This window comes from Neovison vison, chromosome 5, assembly GCF_020171115.1.
Source record: "Neovison vison isolate M4711 chromosome 5, ASM_NN_V1, whole genome shotgun sequence".
Taxonomy (NCBI): domain Eukaryota; kingdom Metazoa; phylum Chordata; class Mammalia; order Carnivora; family Mustelidae; genus Neogale; species Neogale vison.
In genome coordinates, this window is record NC_058095.1 from 101,293,314 (window position 1) to 101,315,490 (window position 22,177).

The 22,177-nt window shown below is 36.5% G+C and overlaps 1 protein-coding gene across 2 annotated transcripts in view; it reads right to left on the reverse strand.

The window, feature by feature from the left end:
• The window catches only part of TRPC4 (transient receptor potential cation channel subfamily C member 4), a 148,606-nt gene that overhangs the window by 37,414 nt on the left and 89,015 nt on the right, over positions 1-22,177 (reverse strand). For both annotated transcript variants that reach the window (XM_044249631.1, XM_044249630.1), the window contains exons 3-4: positions 20,722-21,058; positions 1,897-2,036 (exon numbers count right to left, since the gene is read on the reverse strand). In XM_044249631.1, coding sequence (XP_044105566.1) covers positions 1,897-2,036; positions 20,722-21,058 — 477 coding nt within the window. The remainder of the gene's footprint in view (positions 1-1,896; positions 2,037-20,721; positions 21,059-22,177) is intronic.

Sequence of the window (22,177 nt, forward strand, 5' to 3'; positions counted from 1 at the left end):
AAAAAACTACAAATATTTATTAATTTATATAATTGTACCCATCATATACCAGAGTTCTTATATATTAAAATGTGTATGTATTATATGTAAATACCATATATATATGTTATATATATATTATATATATAAAATATTCTATATGTAGTATAAATATTATGTATAAAAATATGTAAGGGAAGTTCTTTTTGGTATCAATCTCATACTTCTCTTAACTATTGAACGGAATTACACAATCCAGTATCATTAACGTATCTTCCTTAGATCAGCTACATCAGCAACATCTGATGAATTTGTTATAAATGCAAATTTAGGATCTTCCCTAATATTCCTACTTTAGAATTTCTGGGGATGGAGAAAGGGAATCTGTGTTTTAGCAAGACTTCCATGTAATTCTTTTGCAGCTGAAAGTTTGAGAACTGCCACAGTCACCAGAATTTTATATTCGCACGGGGCTACAAAAAAACAGGTACTTTACTTGTTTGTAGAAAGATGGATAAACACTTAAGGATCATTACAAAGAAAATAAGAATTGGACAGATATGCACTTAACAAGAGACTGCCTGGGGCTCCTGGGTGGCTCAGCTGGGTAAGTGTCCTGGGATCAAGTCCCACATCAGACTAACTGCTCAGTGCAGAGTCCGCTTCTCCCTCTCTGCCTGCTGCTCCCTGTGCTTTGTGTTCTCTCTCTGTCTGACAAATAAATACAATCTTTTAAAAAAAAATTTAAAAAATACAAAAAAAACACAAAAAACCAAACCCCTGCCTATCTCCTATATAGATGCATAACCTCCTTAGTTAAGACAGTACCTTCTTTTCTCTTAAGGTCATCAAGGGCATTAACCTCAATTCAGGTAGGAAAAATTACCAAATTATCATTCTATTCTTAAAATATAGCTTCCTGTCCATGAAATTGGTAGGTAATGCTCTTTCTGAATGTTTTGGTGAATGCTGGCAACATTTTAATTGAACAAATTCTAGAAACTCTGGCCTTTCCAACTTTGGGTATTTTTGAACCTGACAGAGCTGAACTCTGCACTAAGAGACTCAGGTGGCCATTTTAAGAATTAGATGAAATGAACATGAGTTCACCTCCATGTTAGTATTTTCTAGATCAGATCACTAAATTGCTTGAATCGTTCATGTAAAGCCCAATTAGACACTCTTCATTTTTTACTAATACACTAATGATTTTGAAAGAAAAAAATTTAAAAAGGAAAGAAAAGGAAATGGGGAAAAAGAAAGGCAGGAAGGAGATGATATTTTGGTTCAAAAAATATCCCCCAAAGTACAAAATAATCCAGATTGTCATTGCAGAACAAACATGTTTTACATAAATTCTGTGGTTTGGAAAAGACTGATATTGTACAAAATCTGGGGGAGTGACGGGTGTATGAGATTTCAGGCACTGTCATGTTGAATGGGATGAAGAGAAAGAAATTATATTCTGTTCTATTTGTATCAAACTATATTAGTTTGAGCTGAAATAATTTCAATGCTTTGAAAGTAATATTTTGATCTATGTAATGTTATCGGTTAGTTGTAACTGATAAAAATAGATTTTGGTTGCCAAAATTTAAATAGTGTTTAAGGTAGAATTTCATTAGAAGCAGAAAAGATCAGAAGCGAGAGCAACTATGGTGAGTAATTTTGAAGCATCATTCAGCTTAGATGCAATAAAATTGGGTGACAACTTCAAATTGTGACATTGTTTTATGACTATAAATTGGATATTATCTATGTATTTTATACCCATCTATCAATAAAGTGATGAGGAGGTGAATATCACATATACATAATGCTCTAAAGGTAACATTATTAGTAAAATTAATAGCAATCAAAGGCGTATCAGTATTTATCAGAACTTACGCTTTATCAACAATGTAAACAAATAGTTACCTTTACAAATGCAACAATTTTCAAAGAGATCGTTGCCAAATATAAGGAATTCATCACAAAATCCATTAGATTCCACCAATCATGGATGTAATCTTGAAGTCCACCATCCCACATTTGTTTAATCTCTCCCCATATAAAACCTGCAATTACAGAAAGATTCACCGTAAGTGTGATTTTCAAATTACTAAAAATTGAGATATGCAACTTAAAAATTATAGAATCTCAGAGCTGCAAGAGACTATATTGTTTCACTACATGAAGCATCTATTTTTTAAAGACAGTAATATTCAGTCTCAGCCAGACTCTAAAACCTACAGGACACTGAGCTAATTGTAGAGAATGCTCTTAGGACAGTTTCCCTTTCTTTTATTCATTTGATACATTCATAAGAAGGTGCAATTTTGGAATCAACTGTAATTTCTCTGTAACTATATATATTTCTCATGGAAAATCTGGTAACACTTATAAACAAATACTTAAAGACACATTTCCTCCAAAGTTGAGATGACTCAAAGATTCATGAAAAAAACAGTGTATCTGGTGAACATAACTGTCTTAATTACATCAAGCAGGATGCTTTGTTTTGCTTTTGTAACTGATTAGCAACTTCAGGGATCTGATTTCAGTTCTGAACACAAAACAGTCATAACATGCATGATATTGCATTAGAAGACCTTTTATCTAACAATAGCTTTGAAACTACATCCAGAAAAAATAAAAATCCCTTCCCTTTATAATGATCATATTTTTAATAGGAAATGTTTTAATTTTCAAATTCTAGGAAGTGCTTATGAAATATCACTATATATCATTTTATTTCCATAATCTTATTAAAATTTTATAAATCTAATTTTCAGGCCCAATGATGAAAGAGAGAGATATCAAAGGGTGTAGAATCAGGAAATATTAAAAGGATAAATATGATTTCATAACTACATTAACATAAGCAAGTAAGATGATGCTATTAAGATAATAATAGTCTGGAATGTCAAATGTATATCATAGTGTTTCATATCTGTCTTGTACTAAAAGCCAGAAAAAATCAGGTTAACTATAAAATCATAACCTTTTATGGACCTATCAAAGAGATGGGAAACCAAAGAGCCTACACGTCTAAGGAAAGCAGTTTCCTCCAAAGATAGCCTCAGGGTGAGTATTAGCTCACCTGTGGCAGAGTGCAGGCGTGAGAGACAAAGGCATCATATAAGAGGGTAAGAGGATTTCAGAAAAACTTTTAAACAAGCTTCTAAAGGCTGAGTCTGAGCTAGCACAAGAGAATAGAGCCTCTGAGACAAAGACACAAGGAAGTTTCCAGCTCCTTCTGTGCTCTTTCTCATGGAGTACTCCTCTTCCTTAGGGAACACAACACATGAGCCCTGTGGGAGAAGCAGGAAACGGTCCTGGGCCTAGGGTTGACACCAGTATCATTCGAGGTTTCTTACCACAGGGGGAAGGTCAGGAAAGTCTCCTCTCTCATGACCTGCAAAGTGTCATTGCCCTTAAGTAGTAAGATATGGTGCACTGAGAACTTCCATCCCTAATGCCCAGGCATCGTCCTACCCAAGTCTGACCCCAGACCAGGACAACAGAGAATCTGCCTGTTTTACATCACCAGGCCAACAAACACAAGTGACAATCAGAAGCAGACAACCCCTGGAGGAGTGACGAGAGCATGGGGTGAGAACACCTCTGAGGCACACGTGCACAGAGGAGGCCAAAAGGTGTGGGTGCTGCAGGAATTCTGAGAATTACCTTCTTTCCTACTTATCTTGGTCAGTTGAGGCCACTCTAGCTAAGTATCACAGAGCCCCACTCTGTGATAATAATAAAACTTCATTTCTCATAGCTCTGAGGGCTGCAAGTTTATGATCACGGTATCAACATGGTCAGGCTCTGGTGAGAACCCTTTTCCATACTGTAGATACTGACTTCTCTTTCTTTTTTTTCTTTTTTTTTTTTTTTAATTTTATTCATTTATTTGACAGACAGAGATCACAAGCAGGCAGAGAGAGAGAGAGAGAGGAGGAAGCAGGCACCCCGCCAAGCAGGGAGCCCGATGCGGGACTCGATCCCAGGACCGCGAGACCATAACCTGAGCCAAAGGCAGCGGCCCAACCCACTGAGCCACTGACTTCTCTTTCTGTCCTCACATGGAAGAAAGAGATCAAGCTATCTCTTCTGGCCTCTTTGTATAAGGGCATTTATCTCATTCTTCTGGCCTCTTTGTATAAGGGCATTTATCTCATTCATGATGTAAGTTGCCTCCCCAAGGCCCCACCTCCAAAAGCCATCATATTGGGGATTAGGATTTCAATATATGAATTTGGAAGGGACACACACGTGCAGTCCATAGCACCAACTGAAGCAGAGTCTATGGTGCCCTGAAACTGACTGTAGCAATGAAACTCAAACCCGGTTGAGCTCCTGACAATATTGCCTCAAATTCCTGCATGATGTTCTTGCGGAAGAAAATGGTGCGTCCATTTTCAGGCATCCACGCAATGTACTTCTGTCTGGCCTTCTGTACAGGTGGAATACATACCGTCTCCAAATACACACATGCATGTACACTCTGATACATCATATTCAAAATGTTTTTAAAAAGGTAAAGAAATAATAGCGATGGCATCAGGAGTGGGAGTGGGGTGGAAATAAAAGACACATGGCATTCAAAGGAAGAAGTTGAAGCCTGACATCAGATTTGTTGTCTGAACTATGTAAGTAGGTGACATTATTACAGCATTGAAAGAAAAAAAAAGTCTGCACAGAAGTCTATACAAGGCACAAATAACTCTCATAATTGAAGATGATTCAAAGACATTTTTTCAGACAATCAAACACTCTGTTTACATGAGACCCATGCTACAAGAATTGCTGAAGGAACATATCCTAGGCAGAAGGCACATGATACTGAAAAATAAAATTAGGTCTATAAAAAGAAATGAAAATCTATATCCAGGAATGGTTAAAAAGAAAATAAATGTAAAAGATATTTTTTCTTTTAGAATTGGTCTAACAGATAATTGCCTAAAGCAAAAACAGTAGCAAAGTATTGTGGTTTATAACATATATAGCATATGGAAAAGTAAAATGACAACATTAGCACAGAAGATGAGAGAGAAGAATTAGAAACATACTATCATAAATTCTTAGTTTACCTGTCAACAAAATAAATATTATTTGAAGTTATACTGAACAAAATCTTATATTGTAAACACTAAGGCATTCTCTTAAAATATTTTTAAATGTAGGTAGGGGTGCCTGGGTGGCTCACTCAATTGAGCATGTGACTCTTGATCTCAGCTCAGGTCCTGATCTCAGGGTTGTGAATTCAAGCCCCAAGTTGGGCTCCATGCTGGGCATGGAGGCTACTTGGAAAATACGTTTTTATATACAATGTATATAAAAGAGATAGGAGACTAAAGAACCTATACTTCTAAGGGAAGCAGATTCCTCCAAAGAGAGCCTCAGGGCTCACTATGGCAGACTGCAGATAAACACACACACAGACCCACACACATATAGATACACACACAGGTACATGTATATATGTATATATACAAATTTAAATGTATAAAGAGCCAGAAATATAAATAAACATGAAGTTATGAACAATATCCAATATGACAACAGGCAGAAAAAAATAAAGGAAAAGTGCAACAAAGAATGGATAGAGCCAGTAGGAAAAACTATACCAACGCGGTAGATTTCAAATCCATCAATATTAATAATTACATTAAAGTGTATGGTCTTAAAAAATGTATGGTCTAAACACACCAATTCAAAGACAGAGATGGTCATATAGAAAAATGCAAAACACAGCTATATTCCAATTCTTCAACAGGATAAAAATAAAAGAATAATAAAGACATATGAAATACTCATCAAAAGAAAACTAAAAAAAAAAAGAAGGTGAGTTGGCTATATTAATATGACTAGATATATTTCAAAAGAAAGACTGTTACCAGGTAGGTAGAGGGATATACTAACATATGGGTGAAAAGGTCAACTCACCAAGAAGACAGAACAATTCTAATGATGAATGCAGCTAACAATACAATCTTATAATGCAGGATGCCATAATTAAAATTGAAACAACAAAGAGAGAAAGGTAGAAGTATAGTCGATGGAGACCTTAGTATTTCTCTCTGTAGCATCTGTAGGCAGAAGTTTGGTAGGAATATCGAATTCTGAACAACCCTATCAACAACCTGACAGTGGTAGAACACACTTTTTTTTTTTCCAAGTGCATGCATGTGTAGTATTCACCAAGAGAGACCATATCATCATGGGCTATAAAACAAACCTTAACATATTTATACAAGTGGAAATCATACAAAATGTGATCTATGACAATATAATAAACAACAAATCAATAATGAAATGTATTTGGAAAATCCCCAAATATTTTGCAATCAAACAACATACTTCTAATAACCCTAGATCAAAGAGGGATTTGCAGATTTTTAGAAAATATTTTGAAATGATTGAAAATGAAAACACATCCAAATAAAACTGGGATCCTGCTAACAGAGTACTTATAGTGGAATCTATAGGTTTAAAGACTTTATTAGAAAAGAATAAAAGTCTCAGTGATCTCTGCTTCAACTATGACACTATGAAAAGAAAAGAAAACATGTTAAATCCAAAACAAGCAGAAGAAAGTAAAAGAGATAAGAGCAGAAGGCAATAAATTTTAAAACATAAACTTTGAGAAAAATCCACAAAAACAGATTCTAGTTCTCTGAAATGATCAGTACAACAGATAAAACTCTAGCCAGAATGGTCAAGGAAAAAAAGAGAGAATATATAAATGATCAATATCAGAAATGGAAGAAGGGGCATCAGTACAGATCTTAAGACATTTTAAGGACAAGTGAAAAAAAATGAACAACTTGATATCCATAAATTTCACAATTTAAATGAGTTGGAACATTTTCCCTGAAAGACATTAACTTCTAATCTTATTCAAGAGTATACAGAGTAACCTGATTTGTCCTATACTTATTAATGTATTATGAATTCATAGTTTAAAAAGCTTCCACCAAAGAAAAATTCAGGTCCAGTTGCTTTATGGTGAATTCTACCAAACATTTAAGGAAGAAATAATACTAGTGCTAAGAATACAAGAACAAACACTTAAGAAAATACAAGAGAAAGAAACATCTAAGAGACAAGCAAGTGTTATTCTGATAAAAATTCTGACAAAAATAATACAATCAAAGAAAACTACACACTAATAACTTTTATGAATGTGCATAAAAATCCTCAACAAATATTAACCAGTAAATTAAATAGAGCAATATATAAAATTGATAATAGCTGTTTTCCCAGGAATGCAAGACTGTTTCAACATTTAAGAACCAATCAATGTGATTTATGCCATCCGCAGTCTATGGGGGGATAAAAGATCCCAATAGATGCCATAAACGCATTTGACAAAATTCAACATCCATTCATAATAAAAAACTTTAAGCAAAGTATGAATAGAAAGGTAATTTCCTGATTTGATGAAGGACATTTATAAAAGCATACAACTACCATCATGCTTATTTTGCAGAGGGCCAAAGAATAAATAAGTTAGGCTTGCAGTAAATGAATGGGTGTGGCAGTGTTAAAATAAAACTATTTATAAAAACTGTCAACTGGAGCCTGGGTGATGCAACTGGTTGGTTAGGCATCAGACTCTTGATTCCGTTCAGGTCATGATCTCAGTCCTGGTCCTGGGATCCAGCGGGCATGGGCGGGGATGAGGGGTGGGGATGGGGCTCTGGCTCAGCGGGGATTCTGCTTGGGATTTCTCTTCCTCTGACTCACTCCTTGCTTGCTTGCGCACTCTTTCTCTCTCTTTCAAATAAATAACATAAATCTTAAAACAAAAACAAAAACTGTCCAAGGGTCATATTTTCCTGCTGGGTCATAGTTTTCCAGCCCTTGTCTAGTATCTTGATTGTGGTGGTTGTTCATGATTGTGAACAATCATTGACAATGTGTCAATGTTTTAAATGTTTTAAATCTCTGTGCCCTGAAAAAGAAAAGTAATGCTACAACTTGAAGACAGCAAAAATGATGAGAGGTTGATGTTGACAAATGGCAATAGGGATAGATTAAAAATAAAGAAATATAATAAATATAAAATATATCATAAATATCATAAATATAATATTAATTGTGATATCTTGCCACTAGGTATGTTTGAAAATTCTCATAATAAAATTTTGGAAGAAATAAAAGTGAACTAGTCTTAATAGTCTATCATCATTTAGTGATAACTAGAAATGGTTATTTATTATTATTTAAATTTATTTCTTCAAATTTTAAGTTAGAGTTCAGTTGATAACCTAGGTGAGGACTGATTTCAGTCTAACTAATTTTAGTGTGCATTTTTTAAAAGTTTTTACAGAAGTTCCAGTTGGTTAACATATTGTAATATTAGTTTCAGGTATACGATATAGTGATTCAACACTTCCATACATCACCACGGGTTCACCATGACAAGACCCTCCTTAATCCCCATCACCGGTTTCACCCATCCCCCACCCACCTCCTCTCTGGTAACCATTGGTGTGTTCTCTGTAGCTAAGAGTCTGTTCTAACTTCAGACTTTTAAATATAGTGTAGATTTTAAAGTCTGCTGTAGACCCTGCTTTAGTATGGATTTGGTGTTTATATATTCTAGTTTTCTCTTTGAGTTTCTTTCAGAAAGAAATCTCTCTTGAGAGCTCAGATAAGATAGGGGCATAACTGGGGAGATGATAATGATCACTGCCTCCATATTGAAGAAAGGAATATAATAAACCTGACTAGGATATGATGCAAGCTCGGATTTTAGAGTTTGTGGAAAACTTAACAATTTATATTATCCAGTGAGGAAAAGCGCTCTGGAACCCCTCTCCTCTCCCCATTCTGTGGTGCTTTTTCCTGCTGAGTCTGGGGACAATCTCAGAAGCCAGAACACAACCACGACCTACATAAGAAAAATCACACCAAAAGAGGCAGTGTGACTATGCTCCACTACCAGTTAATAAAGAAACCAGAATTCAAGCTCCTTAGGCAGTGCTCTTAGACAATGTTTTCTTATTTCCGAGATTTCACAATGTGGCTTATTTGTTTTGTTTTATTGGAAACTTGGCCAGTTCCCAGAGATGAGAAGATGTGTACACTGCAATCATTAATTGAACAAATGCATTTCCAGTGAATCTTTACCAGAGATAAGAATTTAACTATAGCAGGTGAGTGAGGGGCAAGGCTCAGCTCAACTGGTACTCGGCTTTGTAATCTTAGACAATAGTGTTCTAGTGTTTACTACCTCATTTCAAAAGCAGAGAGGTTTGGATTATATACAGAATTCTATATATAGAATCAATAATTATACAAATCATAACATCTACCTCAATGGAATGAATCACCAGACATTACTTCTTCCTATCTGAATTATCAAATTTTACTAAAATCAGTCATCACAATAGTTTACATGAAAGATTAAAAACTGTTTTATACCAGAGGACACAGACTTGCTTTGGTCTGCTACAAAAAGCACAAGTTGGATCTTTGATATGAAAATTATAGGGAGAAACCTTCTTGACCAATGTATGAGAGAATTCTCTGGCAATCAGAGTTGTTCCAAAACTGGAATGGATCACCCTGTGGGGTCAAGATTCCAATCCAAGCCTGGAATGTCTTCCATCACTCAGGCTCCAGAGTGATTCTTAAAGTAGGTGCAAACCTGTTCCATCTGATCTCTGAAGGGAATTCCAAGTCTATGAATCTGTGATTCTGTTATTTTCAGATTTGTATGTATTATAAAATGAAGTGTTTTTTAAATATCTGCTAACTAACTAGAGTATTTATATCTTTTTTCCTTTTATTGATAAATTGTTACCTCTCTTCTTGCTTCTACCAGACTGGAAAGCCAGATGTGATTATTAACAGCCACCAAAATAGGTAACTTCAAATATTTTATGGATAATTACATAAGGGAATAGAGAAACTATGGGAAAACAGTTAAAAGAACTAGTTAAAAGCTCAGTACAAAACAACATTTTAACCTGGAGCTCCTTAATATCTGAGCAGACTCTGTTCCAATTAGATGAGTTCAAGAAGATGGCACTTGCACTGGAAGCTTGGGCTAGATGACCTCTATGGTTTCCTAAGAAGGCAAAGAGCAAACACTCACAATTCAGAAATATTACAGTTCTTTAGGAATTCAAAAAGTAGACATTAAACCTGACTCTCTGGATCACACACAAAAATTCACTTCTGACCTCTGTAAGTCACAGCTATGTGGAAAAAACAGAGATCCTGATGAAACTGAAAGTTCACACCACCATTTTTTAACCTGAGCTGTAAATCAAGACTGTCAGTCAGTGCTTGTTGGCTAATAGGGTTTGGGATCTTGTGTTTTTAGAGCACCAGAATCCAGTTGCTCTTCATAGAGCACTAGTCACCACATACGTGTTTGATAACTAATGATTTCTATTTCTTATGAGCACATTAGCGAAATACCAAGTTTCCTCAGCTCTGGTGACATTCACCAAAATTTTTGAAGAAACAAGCCTTTTAGAAAAGCTAGAGGGTGCTATTAACTGGCTGGAATATGCATCCAGATCAACTATTTGTGGTAACTAGTCTGAAGAGAACAAAGCTTCAGCGAGCTCCTGTCACAAAATGTTTGTCCTGTTCCCACAATGGGAACATTTCAAAATTGCTCTCTGCTGTTTATAAACAGATGACATGATTTCTGAGAGTCACGGTGGAGGTCTAATTACAAGCATGGATGTCAAGACTGTGGGGACCAGCGAAGGAAAGATCATAGTGCAAATGAGTCAGAGAACTTCCTTTGAAAGATATTTGTGGATGCCTGGAAGTTTTTAGTATTTATGTTTCCTACCTTTCCCATAACAGTTTTCATCAGGGCTACTTGAGTGTCTGATTATATCCCACTGTGTGAAGCTGGTTGTGAGGATAGGATGAAGTAGGCAGACCTCAGACACCACATTTAACAGCCCCGATTTCAGGTAAGAAGAGTGTAATTCTGTGAACAGACCTCTTGTCGTGTTCTTCCTTGCTTTCGTACTTACACAAAGGATAAATAACCCCTAAACAAAGAGCGAGTCACCTTTTCACCTAGGGCAACCTCCAAGGACCTGTCACGGCAGCCTAAGATCTAGTCAAGGAATCTGACCTTGGAAGTTTCTTCATAGAACACCAAGTTCTATACTGTGGCACCAAATCAATGTAGATAAAAAGAACAAAAATGAAAGAATTCCTCCCTGCTGGAGGTTTTGTTTTGTTTTGCTTTTCCCTCCCTAGATCATGGAATAAAAAGTGGTCTCTGGTGAAAATTTTGCTTTTGGTTAGAAAAATCTGAATTTTGTAGTAGAGACTCAGTAGAGACTCACATTCTGCTGGACCCCAAAAAAGTGCTGAGTTAAGGGACAGCTTCTATCCTCTCAGTGCTAATCTTAAAACCCAGACAGAGGTAACGATGAAAGCCCCCACTAGCTTACAGAAAATTGTAGCCACACCCTTCCCTCTAGGGCATATAAGGAGACATTAGAACCATGTCTATTACCGTGTCTATTACCAACCAACTGGCTCTCCAATCCCATAGTCTAAACTGAGAGAACACTTGGCATAAGTGGCAAGAGAGCCATCATGTCAGGGTCATACAGTTTTTGGGCTAATTCGGAATACCAGATGGAGAGACAAAGGTGACTGCTCTCCAGCCTACCACCTCCTCCTAAAACAAGTGAGGAAGACTCTGAGAAGAATCCCTCAAAAATCTGGGGGATTTCTACAGGAAAAATTGGCATCTCAATTCCTGCTGGAGTGTCTGGTCCACAATTGGCTTGCTCATCTCTTCCTGGGTCTGGATCCTCAGGGACAATAGACAGTATGTTTTGGCAGTAAGACAGCTGGCAGCAGCCTGACCTCCTGCCGTGAGATGTGGCAAGGTTTTGTGATGCTCTTGGGGAATGAGGGTTTATCACAGGAAGAAGCCGAGCTTTAGCAATCAAGCCCTCTTGTTCTTGCCAGGTCATAGGACCCCTAAAGGAGCCAAGTACTAGTTACAAGAGTTGAGGGACTGGAAGATGTCAGGCAGAGCTCTATTGTGCAGATGCAAGAATATGCAGTGTGGAAGTACACAGGGTCTCCAGAGAACACTCATGCGCCCATCAGGAAAGCCATGAGTCACAGCTTGTCATACTCGCTACACAGTATTAGCCAGAGACACACAACCAGGAAAGGGCTGTGACCGGGGTTCCAGGGAAATCATGAAGACGTGTAACTTTTCTTGTCATCCCTCTTCCCGACAGCCACCAAGCAGGAGAACATGAACAGTTTGTGTCCCGCTTTCCATTCCAGAGTTGGGGTTGAAGGATGAGCAAACGATGGACAATTCTAGGTCCTTTGAGCCATGGGCCACACTTTTGTCAGGAAGAGGAATGCTTTAAACTGATAAGACTCAAGCTGTTTTTTATTTTTTATTTTTTTAAGATTTTATTTATTTATTTGACAGAGAGAGAGCGCACGCAAGCAGGAGGAGAGGCCAGCAGAGGTAGAAAGAGAAACAGATTCTCCGCTAAGCAAGGAGCCCAACATGGGACTTGATCCCAGAACCCTGGAATCATGACCTGAGCCGAAGGTAGACACCTAACCAACTGAACCACCCAAGTGCCCCTGGGACTACTTTTTAATAACTCAAAGGTTTAGGAACTTGATATCTACTAAACGTATCATCAAGATATAGGAAAAGGATATCTGGTATAGGGTGCTTGGGAGGAGTGATCAGAAGTAAAACCATTTCATGTTTAGATTCTAATGAGCTGAGACTCCTTAGTAAAGCTTTCACATTAATACATATTTTGCATGAAATTTTTCTTCCAGAATTGTTTCTCAGTCTTTAATGTTTAAAGACCTCTGAAATATCTGAACTAATCAACCAAGGGGAGAATTCAAAATATAAATTTTTTGTAGAAATTCAAAATGATTTTGATTTTAGTCAGTTGGTCACACTTCAAGAAACACTGACTTAAAGGGACAGTGAGGCATGTAAAAGAACAAAACTGGACAACTTTCTTACCCCATAGATAAAAATAAATTTAGTATGGATTAAGGACTTAAATGTGAGACCTAAAACCATAAAAACCCTATAAGAGAACATAGGCATTAATTTCTCTGACATCAGACATACCATCTTTCTCAGTATGTCTCCCAAAGCAAAGGAAACAAAAGCAAAAATCATCTATTGGAACTACATCAAAATAAAAAGCTTCTGCACAGCAGAGGAAACCATCAACAAAACTAAAAGCAACCTACTGAATGGAGAAGATATTTGCAAGTGAGATGTCTGATAAAGGCATAGTATCCAAAATATACAAAGAACTTTCACAGGTCAACACTCAAAAACAAATAATCCAGTTTAAAAAATGGGCAGAAGACATGATTAGTCATTTCTTCAAAGAAGATATTCAGATGGCCAACAGACATATGAAAAGATGCTCAACATCACTCATCATTGGAGAAATGTAAGCCAAACCAAAATGAGATATCACCTCATACCTGTAAAAATTGCTAAAATCAAAAACACAAGGAACAACAGGGGTTGGCAAAAATGTGGGGTTAAGGGAACTATCTTGCACTGTTGGTGGGAATGTGAACTGGTGCAGCCACTATGGAAAACAGTATGGAGGTTCTTCAAAAAATTAAATGTAGAATTACCATATGATCCTGTAATTCCACTAGTGGGTATTTGCCCAAAGAATATGAAAACACTAATTCAAAAGGATATATGCACCCCTATGTTTATGGCAGCACTATTTACAGTAGCCATGTTGTGGAAGCAACCCAAGTGTCCATTGATACATGAGTGGATAAAGAAGATGTGCTGTGTGTATGTGTGTGTGTGTGTGTGTGTGCGCGCGCGCGTGCGCACATGAGTGTGTGGCAGAAAATTAGCCATTAAAAAACAAAATCTTGCCATTTGCAACAACATGGATAGATCTAGAGAGTATAATGCTAAGCAAAAAAGAGAAAGACAAATACACTTATATGTGGAAATTAAGAAACAAAACAAATGAGCAAAGAAGTCTTGTATTCTTGGGCTGTTTTTGCCACCTCGAATCCTACCCCTCAAATTTGGGGGGCAGTATTTATGGAGGATAAAGGTTCTAGCTCTGGAACAACTGATTTATGAATCAAGTCTCAAGCATTTGCTAGCTCCTGATCCTGGACAAAGGATCTAACTTCTCTAAGCCTATTCCTTCTCTATGAAATGAGATACAAACATTTATTATGATTCAGTGAAGTAGAGTTACTATGAAGTTCAGATGAGAACCCACATTGAAACATTTGGCAGGGTGCCTATCTTAGAATATCTTAGAAAGATATTCTATCTTTTCTATCTTATCTTAACTATCTTAGAAAGAATAGTTTCTTTCTACTATTATTACTACCATCACTACTGCTGCTGTCATTCTGAACTCAAGAAAACCACTTCAGCCTTCCTTCGGTCTCTCACACTGACCCTCCCTTGTTTAATATCTACTCCTCTTTCTCCATCTTTTGCCCCCTTCCCTTGAACCATCTGCTTGGATCATGTTGCCAAATATTCTCTCAAAGTGTGCTGATTTCACTTTCAGGTTATCATCATACCTAAAATACTTAATCTTCTCCCCGATAAAGAAGTCTTTTGGTCAGCAGTAGAATGTGCCCAACAATTTAAATCTACATAAATATTTTATTGTTTGAAATCTTACTGTGTTAGTCTGGATAAATCTTGGTAAGTCTTAGTAGAGGTGACCTTAAACTTTTTTCCCCAGAGATAAAAAGGAAAATGATGATTATATGTCTTACTACAATGATTATCTGGTTTTCTTGAAAATCAAAATGTCTTTTAAATAAGCAGATGTTCTGCAGCTGTGTTTGGGTGTCTATGTGTGTCTGCCGCCAGTTTACTGAGGTGGTTTAGAGTACCTTACCAGGAGAGAGAGTGAGGAGAAACTATAAACTTGTTTCTTATAATTGCATAAATACCTTTGGGGGCTATCTGAGAAGATGTGTAATTCAGTATGCGTACCTAAAACCAAATGATCTTAATGCCTATTAGTCAAAAGGTGGAGAAATGGTCACAAAAAGGAAGAATTATACATATATAGAATTGCTTGTCTCTATGAGTCTTTATCTAGGGGAGAATGTGATCACAAGTTTTCTTTTTCTATTTGCAATTTGGCAGCCCTTATCGAAATGTTCAGATTTGTTAATATCAACCCTTTACAAGATAAAAATATAAAATAAATCATGGAAATGAGAGGCCAATTTTGTTAGAGAAAAATTGTCAAATAAGTATGTGTTATGGGCAAGATGTATAATCCGGATATTATGAGCAATTCTTAGTTTATGCCTAGGAATTCACTAGAAGTTATTTTTAACAGAGCTCAGATTTCTTCCTATGATACATCTTTTCCTCAGTTCACCCTTCTCCTTATCATGCTCAGTGTGCATGGATTTATATACTACATAATTATGGTATATTCTTAGGCAAACACATAATATCAAGTCACTGCAGCAGACGTTTTTCCTTCTCATTGAGAACAAAATATTTCCTGCTTTCTTAGTGTGATAGCCTTCAGTAACATCCTACTTTTTTGAAAAGGGTTGTCAATCTCATGGTTTCTCTTTGCTAAGTTGATAACCTAAGTCTACCTCCTGATAATTCACATGCATATACATTTGTGCAAACTTTTTTTTGCAGAGAATAAGCTATGACACGGATTTGACTGTTACAGTCAAATTATAATAGATTCTGCAGAAAAATCAAAACTGGCTTTGGGGAAAGCTTTATAAATTAGCATTCAAAATTTTTTTTTCTCCCCCTCCTATTTTACTCCACATTACCTTCAGAAAACAAATGACATCTAGTTGAGATAAAACTGCTGCTATAATTTAGATAAATTCTCATTGTACATTATAAATATAACATGCTATATTTAGTTTGCATATAACTTTTATGTAAAAGGGAAATTCTGACATGAATATTCATTTCATATCCCTGATATTCTATGTTAAAAATCAAACCCTGAATAAATTAGGAGCCTCCAGGTCATGGCACAGCAGAGCACAGAAGCAGCTAGGTCTCTAATCTGGCCCCAGGCTCTTTTTAATCCATTGTCCAGACTTTCCAATGACACTTTTTCTCTGACACTGATAGAATGTAGCTTTGTCATCAAGCTCATATGCTTGCTTGATGGAACATTGTTGCACTTTTTACTCTAGTTTAAATGGGTAACTTGGCAATATGAGAAGTATATTGGCATCTATCTGTCCAGAATCTACCTTTCGAGATAGTTCTAACTGAATTATTTGTGATTACTTTTCTCTTTTGGTTAGGACTGTATCTCAAGATGACTAAATCCTAAATTTGATCCCTGCATGAGGCTTTTAGATCTCTTTGCTAATATGCTAAAGTTGATCTTGACAGCAGGCATCTATAAGATCTCTCAAAGTTGTTCAATGGGAGAAAGAAGGGTCAATAACTTTCCATACAAGAAAGTTCTGAAGGAAAAAAATCAAAACGCCTTGCAAGAGATGAGTAGAGCGTATCTATGAAACCACAGTGGAAGAGTACAAGGGTCATTGCAGACTGTTTTCTAAAGATACGAAACTCAATAGACTTCAATTTAAATAGTCAACAGGATGTGGACCTTCCAGAGGTAAGATATTGAAAATAACAGGGAAGCATTATCCTGCCACTGTACTAAATCACAAGATAGCTGGATGTGTCACACCAAATATAAGTCTGTATTGTTGAAACACAGCAAAGTATATAAAAGAACAGAAATTCCAAAGCAAAACCATACTTCTTAAGGAGATAAAGGGATTGATTTGAGAGATTAGGTTTTACAGTTAGAAAATTTTCTACTCAGGAAGAGTTAAAATTTATATGAATTCATAAAATGAATAAACAAAAGTCTTTTTTTTTCCTCAGCATAAAAAATAAAAGAATGGTATAAAAGTAATCATTTCTCGTAAGTTATGTTATCAGAAGTCTGGGAAACATCCCTTGAAAATGGAAGGAAAGTAAATTTAGTACGAATGAAAAAGCATTTTTTTGCATACAAGTAGCTCATAGAGTGACATGGATTGAAAATCAAGTCAGCTCAAGAAGACTTGAGAAAAACCCCTGCACAGAGCTTCAGTCTATCGCTGGGGAAAAAGCAGGACGAAGAACTCGTTTGTAAGCCACTCTTCTCTGTAAGTCGTTCAGTCATACTGCAAATCTAGACCCTCACAATGGAGGGACTGTGAAATGTTTGACAACTTCCTTGGCCAGACCTCAGCCATTAAATGAGACAAGATAGAAGAAGACTCATTAACGGAGGTATTAAATCAGACCTGGCCTTTTTGTCTATATCGTACTTCGGTAAAATGTTATAGCATTCCTATCCTGTTGTCCTTAGTCTCCTCCTCACTTCCCACCTCCTGTCAAAAAAAGACCAATTTTCTCTGCCTTAATAATGATTGCTCCCTAGTACAGGACATTAGGACTCAGTGGGACTCTAAATCCTCCATTTTATTGAGAGGTTGTGACCACCCATAATTTAATTTTCTCTCAGTGATAGAACCTGAGATATATTCAAGTACAGTGTGTTTTCTACAAGAGCCTAATGAGAACCCCCTTTATAGTTACAGATCTAGTAAGACACTTAGAACTCAGTGTCAGATGGGAGGCACTTAGAATTCATCAGCTTTAATGAATAATACACTGTTTGGACAGATATATTTGATATAGAAAATCCTCCAAGCAAGAGAATCATTCATATATAATTTTTATTCTAGAAAATCTCCTTTTATCTTAAAAATCCCCAGAAAAATTAACTCCATGAAGTCAGGATATCTTAAAGAAATGTTGCCTTGGGGCTCTTGGGTGGCTCAGTGGGTTAAACCTCTGCCTTCAGCTCGGGTCATGATCTCAGGGTCCTGGGATCGAGCCCCGCATGGGGCTCTCTGCTCAGCAACGAGTCTCCTTCCCCCTCTCTGTCTGCTGCTCTGCCTACTTGTGATCTCTCTCTCTCCCTGTCAAATAAATAAATTAAAAAAAAAAAAAAAGAAATGTTGCCTTTAGGAGATATTTCCCTAGGTTAGAATTTAATTATCACAATTAAACGTGTACCTTATTTAACCATTCAGCTGTGGTTTGGATATAATTTCTAGCCAACTTTCATGGAAAATTCTGTTACAAGTTTTGCAAGTAAGAGGCAGCCAGTAAGTCTTAATTTCACAAGTTAATAAAGGTTTGAAGCTTCTATTTTTTTTAAATTTTAAAAATTTTTTATAAACATACAATATATTTTTATCCCCAGGGGTACAGGCCTGTGAATCGCCAGGTTTACACACTTCACAGCACTCACCATAGCACATACCCTCCCCAATGTCCATAACCCCACCCCCTTTTCCCAACCCCCCCGCCCCCCAGCAACCCTCAGTTTGTTTTGTGAGATTAAGAGTCACTTATGATTTGTCTCCCTCCCAATCCCATCTTGTTTCATTTATTCTTCTCCTACCCGCTTAACCCCCCCATGTTGCATCTCCACTTCCTCATATCAGGGAGATCATATGATAGTTGTCTTTCTCTAATTGACTTATTGAAGCTTCTATTTTTTAATGTTATTTACCATTTTCTGACATTAAGCAACATATCTCACTGTTTATTATCTATCTAGGTCCTCTAGTAAAATTTAAGCTTCATAAGGGCAAGGATGTTTTTTTCTTCTCTTCTCTTTTTTTTTTTTTTTAACTTTTGTATCACTATTGCCCTGTACTGTACTTACTACATAGAAAGTACTCTACATATTTTCATTAGTTACATAAAAGAAAAGTCTAGAAATACTATATCTGTTTATGCTTCACTGTATCTATAACATTTTTCAAAATTAAATATTCTGTATTTCATTTGGAATATCAGAAATTTTAGACATTCCATATAAGTTACCCATAATGGGAATTTTAGCCTCCTAAATGCTTCTTTAAGAATTATTTACAAGAGTCTACGGCCATACCAACCTGAACGTGCCCGATCTCGTCTCATCTAGGAAGCTAAGCAGGGTCGGGCCTGGTTAGTACTTGGATGGAAGAATTATTTACACGAAATTTTCTATGGAGAAAATGCCACAAAGAACATATTCCTAATGTGAAATATTTAATTTAAATGGGAATAGGCATGTTTATTTTATATTGAATGTCAACTGCAATATCATAATTATTTTATGCAAAAAGAACACAAGTTATCTAAACCTTCTTTCTAATTTAAGCAAGATCATACTTTATGCATGTCAGATTAATGAGAATGTACTCTATCTTAAAGGTCACTTAAGAAGATATTTTTTTGAAACAAGATGGGATCGGGAGGGAGAAAAACCATAAGAGACTCAATCTCACAAAACAAACTGAGGGTCGCCAGGGGAAGGGGGTTAGGGAGAGGGAAGTGGGGTTATAGACATTGGGAAGGGTATGTGCTATGGTGAGTGCTGTGAAGTATCTAAACCTGGCGATTCATAGACCTGTACTCCTGGGCTAATAATACATTATATGTTAATAAAAAATAAAAAAAATAATTAAAAAAAGGAAAAAAGGGTATTTTTCTAATATATTTGTAAAATATATCAAATCTTGTGGTTATGAACTATTTTTATAGTCAGTATTTAGAGTATTTATAATCTTTAAAATTGAAGAATGTATCTATGTCAGATTGAGATATAGTCCTTTTTTTCCTGCCTTTTCCACATTTTACAGTCTCTCCAGTTGTTTTGACACTTAAGCCAAACTGATCTTCTGAGACTCTGAATCATGAAATTTTCACATATTTTCTTTTTTTTTTTTTTAAAGATTTTATTTATTTACTTGACATAGATCACAAGTAGGCAGAGAGAGGGAAGCAGGCTCACCGCTGAGCAGAGAGCCCGATGCAGGGCTCGATCCCAGGACCCTGAGATCATGACCTGAGCCGAAGGCAGAGGCTTAACCCACTGAGCCACCCAGGCACCCCCACATATTTTCTAATTACTAAATGATGAGATGGATATGATACCAGAGAGGTTTAAAATGATGGGCTAAATTGAGAAAATGTGATTTCTCAGCAAACCACAGTAGGATAGAGAAAAGAATAATTAAAATGTAAATTTTAACTATGGCTACAATAACAAGAAGAGAGGAAAACAAAGCTTTTACCAGCTACTTTAAAGTTTTCTACCTTACCAAGATTTGCTGCAGATCCCCAAACATTTTTCTTTCTATGGAAAGAACAGAGAGATTGGAAGATGTTCTAATGTTTAATTTCCTATTATTTTGATTGAATATATTTGATTGAATATATATTTGAAGATAAACTTAATGGATTGATCTTAAAGAAAGGTTATAGTTACTTTATGTGTAGAATCACTAATTCTGCAGAGTGATTTATATTTGTCTTTTAGAAGGTGTATCTATTAAGAAAATTAAGAAAATATAGCCAATGAGATATGTTGAAGATCTTAAAAGACAAGCATACAAACAAAAATACCCAGCAACTCATTCACGAACATGAAATCACTGAAATCACAAATCCTAAAACCTAGAGTTACTTTTCATAGGCTGCGTCTGGGAGCAAGTCCCCCAACACTTGCAAAGTATTTATTTAGTTTTGGGGAGTAAGCTTTGGAGCTGCAATGACAAGAACCTGTTTTAAGTGTGCCTACGTCCAAAACTTTAATGACTATTCTTTTCTGGGCAACGAAATTCCATGGCAGCAACACGTTTTTATTATATTTTCTATAGTAACACATTTACCCAGGACCCACGGTAATATCATCCACTCGACGATGGTTGGTGGTGGACCTTGCCTGTTCAAGTCTGACCTGTCGATGTGCTGAGAGGCAAGCAGCAGCAGGAACAAAAAAGTCAAATAGGACGCTGTATGGCAGATGAACTTGATAAATGGCTTTCTGATGAAGAGTCCCAGTGGGCTTTTAGGAGCTATAAGGTAGCACACAGAGAAGACGGGAAAAAGAAGTCCTATGATGAAACACGTCACCATCTTCACTGCCCAGTGCCGTCTCCTCCAGCCCGGGAACTCATCGTACCAGCGAGATGCAAGCAGTTGTTGACAATTGGGCTGAGCAACAAACTAAAGAGAAAGGAAAGGAAAAGGAAGAGTCAGTGTACATGCGGTGGCTTCAGTTCATATGTAAGACCACAGATTTATCTTTAAAGCCAGAAGTCCTGCTTTAAATGATTTTATACTGGATGCTTGGCTGGCTCAGTTGGTGGAGTATGTGACTCTTGATCTTGGGGTTGAGATCTCTACACCCACATATTATAAAAAGTAACAATTTTATAATTAATCAAAAAGTCCTTTAAATCGTTCTGTGAATAAAGCCCATTTATTTAACATTTTGGGTTATTTAACATTTGGGTTGAGGCAATAAGAAAAACATACATGAAAGCATATTAAGATTACCAGAATGTAGATCATCATAGCTGAATTTGTTGGAAATAAAACAGAAACTTTGCCTAAGCATAATCAATTACCATAAACCAAACATTTCACAAACACAACATCATTTTATCCTGACAACATGTTGGAGATACGGTATATTCCTTACTCTCTTTTAAGGATGAGGATAGAGGGTGTTACAAGAGGTCAGTAAATTTACTCAAGGTTACAGATCTAGTAAAGGATAAAATATTAGACTAACTGCTCCAGGATTTTTTTTTTTTCTGTACACTCCCTTTCTCATTGAGACTGACAGCTAGGCATTATACAAATTCAGAGGGAGTTACTTCTTCCAGACAGAATGGTCCAAGAACGCTTCCCAGTAGATGTAGGCTCTGAAGGGACAGATTTGCATAAGCAGAGAAGAGAGGGGAAGGCAATTAAAGGCAAGGTATGGTGGGAAAGAGAGAACACACACTGCCAAGAAATGTTTAAGGGATGCCCTATGGGCAGTCTGGCTGCAGTAGAAGCTTCAGTTTCTTGTGAGAGACTTGGGAAAACTCTACTGGCATTGTATTTCTTCTTCAGTCTTAGCCTGTATGAATTTCCTTTAGACAAGACTTTGCCCCTCCTTTTTTCTGATGGTAAGCAAGCAAAAAATCATGGAGTTCACATAAAGAGCCTTGGCTATCACAAACTAAAAGTTGCTTGAGAGTGAAAACAGAGACAGGATGATTGACTGAAAGAGCAATTCCATAGTCCAGCTGTGCAAACATATGGTCTGGACATGAAATGATTTCTCATGCAACT